The 13,604-nt window shown below is 43.8% G+C and overlaps 1 protein-coding gene across 1 annotated transcript in view; it reads right to left on the bottom strand.

Moving 5' to 3' along the window:
• LOC124606314 (juvenile hormone esterase-like) overlaps window positions 1-13,604 on the bottom strand; it is a 136,851-nt gene that overhangs the window by 66,604 nt on the left and 56,643 nt on the right. Inside the window, exon 5 of the mRNA XM_047138296.1 lies at window positions 48-241. Coding sequence (XP_046994252.1) covers window positions 48-241 — 194 coding nt within the window. The remainder of the gene's footprint in view (window positions 1-47; window positions 242-13,604) is intronic.

The following is a 13,604-nucleotide window of genomic DNA, read 5'->3' as shown; positions in this document are numbered from 1 at the left end:
AAGTCTTCTTTGGAATCAGCGAATAAAACAGCAATAGAAATACTAACTAAGAAGCTCATCTCGGTGGCGGTGAGCGTGGAGTCGTCGACGGTCCTGAGGCAGTCGACCAGCGCGGCGTTCGGCTCCGTGGGACAGCCGACCATGGCCGCCACCTTGCGCGCCTTCTCCAGCGCTCCAGGCTCCGGTACCGCCCAGGGCGTTGTTGACACGCCGCTCTGGGAAATGGCTCTGTGGAAGAGGCCTGCAAACGAGGGAGAACAGTTTGCATCTGGAAAGATGCCTGCACAAGACAGTTTGCAAGCACAGTTCGTCCACTCAGTAGACACGAACTGCAGTGAAAAATAATATAGATTAAAAGGCCGTTCATAATTAGTAACGAAAGAATTACTAGTAATTAATGACACAAATTGATAAAAGTACCCGATGACTATAGTTAAAGCGTAGTTTCTCACAGAGGTTCAGCGTGGGCTGTAATTATCGCATGGCAGCGAAACTTGGTGGATATTCTATTGCAACAATGCGGAAGCGATTTTCGCTGGAAGAAAATAATAAGTTCCCAAATTGGCCAACAGGAGCAAATCTGGCGCTATGAATGCAAGAAAGACGTATAGAATTGTTTCCAAAAGTAATGGACTAGAAACGGGACAAGGGCAGTAAAGATCAAATAGGTGAGAATGGTATGATTTCGATTTTATTGTTAACTACCACTTACACAATTTGTTTAACACGGGCATCGGAGTCGTCGACGAGATTCTATATAGCGCAAGGTGGCCAAAATTGGAACTAATTTTTTCCAGCCTAAATCGGTTCCACATTAACGCATTAGCTTGTCTATAAAGTTCCACGCCACACGATTGTTGCAGCCCACACTGGACCTCCATGAGTAGTTCCACTTTGGTTATAACCACCTAGTATCTAAGATACTGTGCTGGATACGGCGCACATTTCAAAAGCAGATCTAAACATAAATGTTTCACATGGTTTGTGTTTCACATGCATTAATTCGTAGCATGTAAAATAATAATAACAAACTAAAAAATTAATCTAGAGGTGTGAACTACATAAATAATCTAGATACATGGCAAACGTACAAAAGTAAATGGGTAGTACACGTCTTGGGAATAACAAGCTGAATTTTTATCTAAAGCCCGTGTTAGCGTAACGATAAAAGGAAACGGGCATGATAATAGAGTTCAGCATTGATGCAGTATTTAATTCATCAGTGCTGTTTCTTATCAATTTTTTTCTTCCACCTTTTGAGTGGTTCCCTCTCCTGTGCCAAGCTCTACATTTCAGAATTGTACTTGCACCCAACATCGTCAATTATTTCTTGGTTGTAGTCGCCTCTCTGTCTTGGCCAACAGCTTTTAACGTCTGTAGCCTCTCTAGTATGATGTAAATTATTCTTTGATGTTTTAACACATATCCTACCATCACATCGTGGTTTCCCTTCAATATTCTGCGGAGAACCTCTTCATTTCTTATCAGTACATCTTATTTTCAACAGCCTTCTACATCACTACATCTCAGAAGCTTCAATTCTCTTCCGTCTTTCCCGCAGTCTACGATTCACTTCCCTACGGCCGGCCGGGGTGGCCGAGCGGTTCTAGGCGCTACAGTCTGGAACCGCGCGACCGCTACAGTCGCAGGTTCGAATCCTGCCACGGGCATGGGTGTGTGTGATGTCCTTAGGTTAGTTAGGTTTAAGTAGTTCTAAGTTCTGTGGGACTGATGACCTCAGAAGTTAAGTCCCATAGTGCTCAGAGCCATTTGAACGATTTTTGAACTTCCCTACGAGTATGTTCTCCAAACTCACACTCCGAATTTTTTTTTCCTCATACTAAGACCAATATTTGGTACTAGTAGATATCTTTTGCCCAGGAATGCCTTTTCTGCCTTTGCTACTCTGATTTTTGTGTCCACATTGCTTCGTCTGCCATGTGTTATTTTGCTTCCAAGGTATCAGAAGTCCTTCATTTCGTTTACACTGTGATCCTCCATTCCTTTGTTGTTAAGTTTACCGCTAATCCCATTACTACCACCCCTCTCTTCCACTCTTACTGTTCCTGTACGGTTCCCTACATTTTATGGTCGCCTTCCCCACAACTTACATCTATTTGTTGAAAATTTCAAACATCTTGATCCGTTTTGAGCTGTCGAGCGTTGTTTCTAGGTCGACGAATCCTGCGAAAGTGTCTCAATTTTCATCAAGTCGGTTTTATTATCAAGTGCAACAACAGAACTGTTTCTCGCAGGTGCCTTTACCTTTCCTCAGGCAAAACTGGTCGTCAGGTAACAGACCCCCAATTTTCGTTTCCATTCTTCTGTATGTCATTCCTGCCAGTAACATTGATACATGAGATGTTAAGCTGATAGTGCTATAATTCTAGAATCATCCGACCGCCGTGTCATCCTCAGTTGAGGATGCGGATAGGAGGGGCGTGTGGTCAGCACACTGCTCTCCCGGTCGTTTTGATGGTTTTCTTTGACCGGCATTGGCATCACGAGGCTGAGTGTACCCCGAAGAATGGCAACAGCGCATGGCGGCCTGGATAGTCAACCATCCAAGTGCCAGCGACACCCGACAGCGCCTAACTTCGGTGATCTTACAGGAACCGGTGTATCCACTGCGGCAAGGCCGTTGGCTTGGTGTTATCTATACCTTCCGTATTATTGATTGCAACTCTTCCAAAGCTCTGTTGAATCCCCTATGTTTTCCATATCGACTCCCATTGCATCTTCTATCATGTCACTTTGTAGGCACTTCCAGTGTACCCTTTGCATCTATCCACTCTCTCCACTCTCTTGGCGATTAACAGCAAAATTCCTATTTCATTCCTTTCACTGAAGATGATGTGGACTTTTCTTTTCCATTTTCTGAATCAGTCCTTTCCACGACCCTTCCTTTACCAAAGTTACGTGTTACTAACTCAGTTTAAGTGCCTCAGGTCGGTGTTTTAAGTAATTAACTTTCCTGTGCCATAATTTTCATTGTAGGTGGTCGCCAGTCAGTTGGTAGCTGTGCATGATTTTATCATTTTTTTGCTCTAGTCGAATGCGCTACGTGTCCTGCACCCGCTATCTCGACGCGGTCGAATGCAGTAACATACCGTATCTTACTTGTACCGCACTCGACTGTCACGCCGTCGGATAGACAAGGTTTGCCGGCATTCCCTTCACGCGACACGCCTGACCACCCAGTCGTTATACAAATGGGCAACACGGGACCTCCTTGTAACTCATTTACTTTTTACTCAAATGTGTAGAAGGTCGAGCATCTTTATTCTCTTGTTTTATGATTGTATTTTCAATTCCAACTGCATCTCTGCCATGTTTCTTCACATTAACGTCCAAGTTTTGAAATTACTTCTTTCGTTTCTGCTACCTTCCACATTACTGAACTGTATGAAATATTATCAACTGAGGTAATATTATTGCTTTTATTACATCCAGGATAGACTCCAAGGAAAAAACACGCTGAATTGACAAAAGTCATGGGGTACGTCCTAATAATATCGTGTAGGACCTCCTAGGCGTACAGCCGCATGTCCCCCTCCCCCCCCCCCCCCCCCCTATGACCTTGCTGTTGGTGGGTAGGCTTGCGTGCCTGAGCAAAACAGATAGCCGTAACGTAGGTGCAACCACAATGGGGGGAGGGGGGGGGGGTATCTTCAGAGGCCAGACAAAGGAATGGTTGTTGAAGAGGGACAGCAGCCGTTTCAGCAGTTGCAGGGGCAACAGTCTGTATGATTGACTGAACTGACAAGCAACAACATCCAAAACAGCACTGCTGTGCTGGCATTATGACCGACTGAAAGCAAGGGGAAACTACAGCCGTAATTTTTCCAGACAACATGCAGCTTTACTTTGTGGTTAAATAATGACACCGTCCTCTGGGGTAGGTATTCCGGAGATGAAATAGTACCCCATTCGGATCTCCGGAAGGGGACTACTCAGGAGGACGTTGTTATCAGGAAAAACAAAACTGACGATCTACGGATCGGAGCATCTAATGTCAGATCCTTTAATCGGGCAGGAAAGTTAGAAGTTTTAAAAAGGGAAGCGGCTAGGCTGAAGTTAGATATAGTGGGACCTAGTGTAGTTCAGTAGCAGGAGGAACAAGACTTCTGGTCAGGTGAATGCAGGGTTGTAAATACAAAATCAAATACGGGTAATGCAGGAGCAGGTTTAATAATGAATGAAAAATAGGATAGCCGATAAGCTACCACAAACAGTATAGTGACCGCATTATTGCAGCCAAGATAGACACGAAAACCATGCCTATCAAAGTAGTACAGGTTTATACGCCAACTAGCTCCGCAGATGATGAAGACATTGAAAAAATTTATGATATGATAAAAGAAATTATTTAGAGAGTTAAGGGGAACGAAATTTTAATAGTCATGGAGGACTCGAGTACGACAGTAGAAAGGGATATGAAGCAAAATTAGAAAGTGAATATGGACTGGGTGTAAATAATGAAAGAGGAAGTAGCCTGGTAGAATTTTGCACAGAGCATAATTGAATCATAGCTAACACTTGGTTTAAGAATACGGTTGTATACGTGGAAGAAACCTGGAGACACCAGAAGGTTTCACATTGATTGTATAACTATTAGACAGAGATTTAGAAACCTGGCATTAAATTGTACGACCACTGACCACAATAGCTAACACTTGGTTTAAGAATACGGTTGTATACGTGAAAGTAACCTGGAGACGCCAGAAGGTTTCACATTGATTGTATAACTATTAGACAGAGATTTAGAAACCTGGCATTAAATTGTACGACCACTGACCACAATTTATTCGTTATGAACTGTAGACTAAAACTGAAGAAAGATTGGAACTTAAGGAGATAGTACCTGGATAAACTGGAAGAACCAGAGGTTGTAGAGAGCTTCAGAGGGAGCATTATGGAATGATTGACAAGAACAGTGGAAAGTAATGCAATAGAAGAAGAATGGGTAGCTTTGAGAGATGAAAGAGTGAAGGCAGCAGAGGATCAAGTAGGCAAAAGGACAAGGACTAGAAGAAATGGTCGGGTAACACAAGAGATATCGAATTTAATTGATGAAAGAATAAAATATAAAAACAGTAAATGAAGCTGGCGAAAAGGAATACAAACGTCTCAAAAATGATATCGACGGGAAGAGCAAAATGGCTAAGCAGGAATGACTACAGGACAAAGGTAAGGATATAGAAGCATATATCACTAGGGCAAGACAGATGCCGCCTACAGGAAAACTGAAGAGACCTTTGGAGAAAAGAGAACCACCTGTATGAATATCAAGAGCTCGGATGGATAAACCAGTCCTAAGCAAACAAGGGAAAGCAGAAAGGTGGGAGGAGTATATAGAGGGTCTGTACAAGGGCGCTATATTTGAGAGCAATATTGTGAAAATGGAAGAGGGCGTAAATGAAGATGACATGGGAGATATAGAAAACATACTGCGTGAAGAACGTAAGTCGAAACAAGGCCCCGGGAGCAGACAACATTCCGTTGGAACTACTGATAGTCTTGGGAGAGCCAGACATGACAGAACTCTTCCATCCGGTGAGCAAGATGTATGAGACAGGCGGAATACCCTCAGACTTAAGGAAGAATATAATAATTCCAGTCCCAAAACAAGCAGGTGCTCACAGGTGTGAAAATTACTGAGCTATTGGTTTAATCAGTCACGGTTGCAAAATACTAACAGTAATTGTTTACAGACGAATCGAAAAACTGGTAGAAGCCGACCTCGGAGAAGATCAGTTTGGAGTCAGTAGAAGTGCAGGGACACGCGAGACAGTACTGACCCTAAAACTTATCTTAGAAGACAGGTTAAGGCTTCTCCGAAGTCGGCTTCTACCAATTTTTCGATTCGACTGTAAACAATTACTGTTAGTATTTTGCAACCGTGACTTATTAAACCAATAGCTCGGTAATTTTCACACCTGTGAGCACCTGCTTTTTTAGGGACTGGAATTATTATATTCTTCCTTAAGTCTGAGGGTATGAGCGAAAGGCTATTTACAATTTCTGCAGAAACCAGACGGCTGTAGTAAGAGTCGAGCGGAACGAAAGGGAAGCAGTGGTTGAGCAAGGAGTGCGACAGGTTTGCAGACTATCCCAGATATTATCCAATCTGTACGTTGAGCAAGCAGTAAAAGAAACAAAAGAAAAATTTTTAGTAGGAATTAAAACCTAGGGAGAAGAAATAAAAATCTTGAAGTCTGTCGATGACATCGTAATTCTATCAGAGACAGCAAAGGACTTGGAAGAGAAGTTGAATGGAATGGACAATGTCTTGAAGAGAGAATGTGCGATAAACATCGACAACAGCAAAACGAGGATAATGGAAAGTATTCGAATTAAATCAGGTGATGCTGAGGGAATTAATTAGGAAATGAGATACTTAAAGTAGTAAAGGAGTTTTGCTATTTGGGGAGCAAAATAACTGATGATGGTCGAAATAGAAAGGATATAAAATGTAGACTGGCGACGGCAAGGAAAGTGTTTCTGAAAGAGAAATTTGTCAACAGCGAGTATAGATTTAAGTGTCAGGAAGTCTTTTCCGAAAGTACTTGATCGATTGTAGCCATGTATGGGAGTTAAACATGGAAGATAAGTAGTTTAGACAAGAAGAGAATAGAAGCTTTTGAAATGTGGTGCTACAGATGAATGCTGAAGATTAGATGGGTGGATCACATAACTATTGAGGAGGTACTGAATAGAATTGGGGAGAAGAGGAATTTGTGGCACAACTTGACTAGAAGGGATCGGTTGGTAAGACGCGTTCCGAGACAACAAGGATCACCAATTTAGTGTTGGAGGGAAGTGTGGAGGGTAAAAATCGTAGAGGAAGACCAAGAAATGAATACACTAAGCATATTCAGAAGGATATAAGTTGCAGTAGTTACTTGGAGATGAAGAGGCTTACACAGATAGAGTTAAATGGAGTGCTGCATCATACAACAGCAGTGTACCAACTCCACATGGCATGGACTCAAGAAGTCGTTGATAGTTCGCTGTAGAAATTTCGCGTCATGCTGCCTCTGTAGGCGACCACAACTGACAAAGTGTTGCCACTGCAGGTTTTTGTGCCCGAATTGACCTCTCAGTTACGTCCCATGAACTTTCGATGGAACTCACGTCGGGCGATCTTGGTTGTGAAATCATTCGCCCGAATTGTCCCAATGTTCTTCAAACCAATCGTATTTCGCATAGTTATCCGTAATCATTCCATCGTTGCCTGGGAATGTGAAGTTTATGAATGGCTGCAAATGGTCTCTAAATAGCCAAACATAACCATTTCCGGTAAATGATGGGTTCAGTTGGACCAGATGTTCAAAGCCGTTCCATGTAAACAGCTCACAGCATTATGGAACCACCATCAGCTTGCACGGTGACTTTTTGACAACTTGGACGCATTATTAAGGGGCTCCGCCACACTAGAAGCCTACCGTCAGCTGCGATGAGTTGAAATCGAGGCTCATCTGACCAGGCCACTGTTTTACAGTCGTTGGTCGTATGGTCACGAGTCTAGGAGAGGCGCTGCAGGCGATGTCGTTCTGTTAGGAAAGGCACTTGCGCCGTTCCTCTACTTCCATAGCCCATTAACATCAAATTTCGCCGCACTGTCCTAGCGGATACGTTCGTCGTACGCTCCAGCGCTCGGTTATTTCAATATTGATGTCACTGTTATTCAACGCAACGTTGCTTATCTGTTAGTAGTGCAACTACGCAAAGGCCGCTGCTCTCGGTCGTTAAGTGAAGCCGTCGGCCAATGCGTTGTCCGTGGTGAGAGGCACTGCTTGAAATTTAGTATTCTCGGCACGCCCTTGACAGAGGAGATCTCGGAATACTGAATTTCCGAACAGTATCCGAAATGGAATATCCCATAAATATAGCTCTATCATTCCGGTTCAGAGACTATTAATTCTCGTTGTGAGGCTGTAATAACGTCGGAAACCTTTCCACGTGAATCACCTGAGTACAAAAGCTCTGGCGATGCACTGTGTTTTATACTTTTTATACTCGGCCCTGTTTATGTGCATATTGCTATCTGATTACTTTCGTCACCTCAGTGTGTTAAAGAGTCGTAGATGTTGGGCGAAAGCAAGTTACGGTGACTATCGGCATTCTCACGTTCTCAACTCACACCATGGCTGGCCAGCCAACAGCGCAACACATGGGCGGATTCCTTCATCGGTAGCAATACAAAGGAGCGAAATCTCCAGTAGGAGATACCATTATTGTGACTTTGTCCGCGTATACTATATTTTTAGATTGTATGTAGTACATCTGGTATCATTTGGCTTAGGTTACGGTAGCTTATACTACTTGTGTTGTTGACAGTCTCTCGCATTGGGTCTAATCTTGGGTAAGTGTATCAGTCGGGCGATATTTCTCCGTTCGCGGCTCGGAACGATCTCATCTTACTTCCTGTCCTATGCACTTACACATTTATTTCTCATAAATGTAGCACGTGTCCTTCTGCGACTAGTGTCTTCTAATTACAGTCCTCCAGTCTGTACTGACAGGGCATCTTATAAGCTACTTAAAACACCAAAACTACCGTCATTTCTGCTGTGCTGCAGCAACATTCTTCAAAATGTAGATTAATACAGCTGGGGGCTGGTGCCTCAACATATTGGGTTTCTAGTGGTGTCATAAGACATACGACATGAAATTTCTTACACTTTATTGGTCCTGAAATACATTTCTGGTTGCTGGTGTGAAGAAAAACTTGGGATTTGAATTGATAGACCTAAAGGGCAGCACCCAGCTCAAAGACCTGAATTCTACTGTTTCCAAAACATTTACAAATATTTCAACCTAACTGTAATATCACCAATTCTACCAATAAGTGGCTTAACATATACAACTACAACAAAACTCCACAAGCCACCTTAAGGCGTGTGGCAAGGAATATTTCTGATGCCAGTAACTGATCCCCCTTCCCTGTTCCATCCTCGAATAGCGCGTGTATAGAATGATTGTCGGTAAACCTCTGTGTTATCTTTAATTTCTCGAATTTTCTCGCTGTGGTCATTTCGCGAGATGTATATGGAATAAAGTAATGTGCTATTCGACTCTTTCCGCAAAAGTACACTTAAAAAATTTCAGTATGAAACCCTCTTTCCACACCTCCCTCTTTCCACACCTCCCTCCACACACACACACTTTTCGAATATCAGCTGCTTGTTTGCAGGCACTGTCAGAGAGTCTTAGAGCTACAGTGGTGTTCGTCACTTTTCTGAAACGCTGAGCGGGTTTAGTTCATTTTCGCTGCTGGAGTCAGGCATGTTAAGGCACTTATTTTTTATTTCCTCATTTTTTGAAGCACAGTTCTACAATGAGCAACATACTATGGTGTGTAACCACAGATTGGAAAATCAGAACAATTACACATCCAAACGTTCATGATATATTTCGAAACCCACAACAGATTGCGAATAAAACACAGGCACTGAGCAGATCATGTCTAAAAGATTCTCCTAGAATTCGAAGCACTGTCCTACAGACGAGAAAAATGGCTGGAATTTTCTGTGAATTTTCGATGTCCTACAACTGCTGATCTAAAACCACAATGGCAGGTGGAGGGGTGGGCAGCATCCCACCTGTTACATCCAGAGGAGGCTGGGCTGCCTGGAAAAACTGGGAAATTTGTGGTATGGTCTTATGGGACCAATCTGCTGATGTCATCGGTCCCTAGGTTTACTCACTGCTTAGTCTAACTTAAACTAGCTTATGCTAAGGACAACACACGCACCCATGCCCGAGGAATGACTCGGACTGCCGACGGGGGCCGCGGGCTGCCTGGACTTATATCTGGACACGCGAACAAAGAGGACATCACGTGACTCGCTGATATCACAGAAAATTCTGTAGATGCCTTGTTCCGCCCCTGTCTTGTTAGAACTAATCTTTTGAGAGTCCTACGCCCCTCACAAAGGATGTCTTGTGATCCTACGACGTAATGGAACTCTCTATGAATGTAGCGTCTTCATTGGTTCTTGATAGGTCTACCGGCCAATATGCTGCTGCTGGTGTCTCAGGAGGGGAGCTTTAATTTTTCGGCGTGGTACCAAATTCAAACCACAGTTTATCACCACAAATGATTGTACCACCAGACCATATCCCGTAGTGAACACGATTCGCTTCCTGCTCCATATAAAAATCTTCACTTATGCATCCTGCATACAGCTATCGATCACCAGAGACTCGCACATGCACCGTGAAGGCACACAGATCCCAAACACTGAAGCACATGCAACGTATATAGCCACAAGCTAGATATCTCCCACGAGGCTGGTCGGTCATCCACTACAGCCAATGGCCACGAGGCAACTTCACCCACATGCCCTGAACTGATACGCAATCAGCGCTCCCTCTGTGGACAGCAGCCACTCTCTGAACTGGTGAACAAAGGCTGGATAGTTCCAACGGCGCAAAGGCGTCTGCTAACAGTACTGTTCCCAGTCTGCCCTGCTTGCTGCTGTGGTTACTAAAATGGATTGCGACCATCTCCAGAATCCGGGATTACAAGAATATTTATTTTGTGTGCTCAGTCGATGAGAAATGTTTCATCAATTGCAAATTAATTTACCCATCTGGAAGCCCACAGCAGCTGCAATATCCGATTTTACACACCAAAATATGACAATGTTTCTGACACTTTTATGCGGAAATCATCAAATAGCACATGATATTTTAAGGATTCATGTTTCTTCACATGGTCTGCTGGAATATCGTAGCATTTACGCGACTGTTCTCAATATCAACCACATAGCAGCATCCAACTACCCGCCCGCACTGCATAATTCCGAAAATAAAGAGCGGTAATTATGTATGTATAGAGCAGCAACTTTAGCAAGGTCATTGCTTGGAACGTGTTACAGACCATAGAGTAACTAGACGTCTCGTGTGCGAAGTTTTTTACATGGAAACTCGAAAATAGAGAAAACTGCTAGATCCACTCGTATTGTTTAAGAATACCAATGGCGGGTGGAGGGGAGGGCAGCATCCCACCTGTTCGAACCAGAGGACGCTGGGCTGCCTGGAAAAACTGGGAAATTTGTGGTAAGGTCTTATGGGACCAATCTGCTGAGGTCATCGGTTTACTCACTGGTTAGATCATCCTTGTACTTTACAAGGTCACCTAAGATTTTAATACCCATTATTGCATGTACTTCTCATGTCTAGAGAACCAGCAACTGTCTCTTCCGCCAGTGGCTCACCATCTTGATGCAAACAACACGTCACAGTCGATCTTCTCTCACCAAATGTGTAAAATGGCAGTATACCTCAAAGTCAAACAAGAGGCTTCTGGAAGTCTCAGACTGGCCAGGCCAATGACACAAAGAAAGAGACTTGTAACAAATTGTCTTACTACAGTCCCGCCAAAGAAGTGTGATGTCACCTTCCGCCTCACAGTCAAACAAGAGGCTTCTGCAACTCTCAGGCCTGCTGGATCGGCGACACATAAGAGAGAGAGATTTGTAAGGGCTCGTCTCACTACAGTCTCAAATTTAAAATAAAAAAATAAAAAATAAACCTTAACTCCTCCCAAACAGGCCATGAAGGCCCAAAGGTACCGACCGGGCCGCCGTGTCATCCTCAGCCCACAGGCGTCACTGGATGCGGATATGGAGGGGCATGTGGTCATCACACCGCGCTCCCGGCCGTATGTCAGTTTCCGAGACCGGAGCCGCTACTTCTCAATCAAGTAGCTCCTCAGTTAGCCTCACAAGGGCTGAGTGCACCCCACTTGCCAACAGCGCTCAGCAGACCGTGTGGTCACCCATCCAAGTGCTATCCCAGCCCGACAGCGCTTAACTTCGGTGATCTGACTGGAATCGGTGTTAGGCCGCAAGGCCGCAGGCACTACAGTCTCCAGCCCCAAGAAATAAGTGTGACGTTATGGACTACATCATCTCACACTCAAAGAAGGGTTTCTGTATCTTCTATTCAGAGTTTGAATCTCATTGGTTCCTGAAAATAGTCCTTCCTGTTCGCACGCCATCCGTACCAGATGCTTAGACGCTAGGTATACTGTTACCAGCACTGTCAAGCAACCACCCGATTAATTTACATGGGGGAGGGAATAAACGTCCAGCATGACAACTTACCATATTTAATCTTCTCAAGTTTCCACATAAAAACTGGAGACTACTTGTAACACACTGTAAGAGGTCCATGACTAAGGAATTTATTGCTAGCGCACTCGAGCAGATGTAATTTCGATGGATTGCTTACGCGCTGCAATAGAATCGCAGACCAGAGAGCAGTGTCGGCAACAGTAGTGGTAGTAGCTCGCTGTCGGGTAGTTGGGCCGGTCGTGGGGAGCGATGGCGGTGGCTGAGCGATGTAGTATAAGGTAAAACCAAAAATTACTATTTATAGCGGCGCGCATATGTAATTTGTAACAACTGATTTTGTACTATTGTCATATCATGTCCCATGTAACTGTTTTAAAAAATCTTTTAATAATAATCTTTCTTGTAAACATAACTTTTGACAATCAATCATCTGAATTTAAAGATTTTACTAATTTCTCCTATCCATGGTCATCCCGATTATCGTAAAGAAAACTCAGTTGTTTCTATTTATACATGACAAATCTACCGGCCAGAATTGCACTGGGCTGTGCAAAAAAAAAAAATTTCTTATAGGAGCAAATATATTCGCGATATCCGGCGACTTCATTGAGGTAAGGATTTTCAATTTATTCAGAATGATTTTTCAGGGCCATGACGCAGCATTGTTGACGTCCAGATTTACCAGTTTAGGTTCACAGTCAGTTAATTATTGAAAGGTTATATGTGAGTCACATTTTCATTGGGAGGTCATTCATATTTTTATTCCGAGGTTACGGAATTTAAAACTGTTGGGAGGTTACAACATACGACCGCGAAGGCTACCCAAAACATACTGAGTATTAGTTCGCCGTTTAACCACCCAGAGGACGACGTGATTATCTCAACTGCACCCCTATACTCTGCCTCTTTGGTTCGGGAGGTTGAGTGGTAACTCGCCCCCTTAAGCCAGAAGTGTCCATTTGTTCTGCTTACCGGCTTTCGCTGCCATGCGCCCAGATGCCAAGCAGTGTCGTCCTAGGAAACCAGCCACCTAATTATCAGTGTAATTACAACTAAGTATTACGACAGCAGCGCCAATCTGGTGATATTCAACAATGAGCTAAGTATTGGAAATACCTCCTCCTGACGAATGTGGCTCTGAAAATATTATTTCCCCACGTAAACCTATATCCTTCTTATGACTGGATAATTTTCCACGTAAAACCTTTCATACGCCTAACACCTATCGATGCACTGAAATTGCAGTTTCCCACATCAAATCTATTCCTTCCCTATGACCAGACATAGACCCCACCTGTGCTGGCTTAAATGTCGACAGCACACCAGGCAGCAAAGAGGCGCCGCCAGCGCCCTCTCGACCACTAGTATTTAGATCACCGCCGTGGACCGGAGGGCCCAGTCAGACATCCAGTGAGTCAACGAGTCGAATCACCAGTCGCAGCTCAGTGGGAGTCGCAGTCGCAACTAGCTCAGCCTCTAGCTCAGAGTCAGTCAGTACCTAGCGACCAGAGTAGT

The sequence above is a fragment of the Schistocerca americana genome, chromosome 3 (assembly GCF_021461395.2).
Source record: "Schistocerca americana isolate TAMUIC-IGC-003095 chromosome 3, iqSchAmer2.1, whole genome shotgun sequence".
NCBI lineage: Eukaryota > Metazoa > Arthropoda > Insecta > Orthoptera > Acrididae > Schistocerca > Schistocerca americana.
This window is presented reverse-complemented; position numbering and strand designations above follow the sequence as displayed.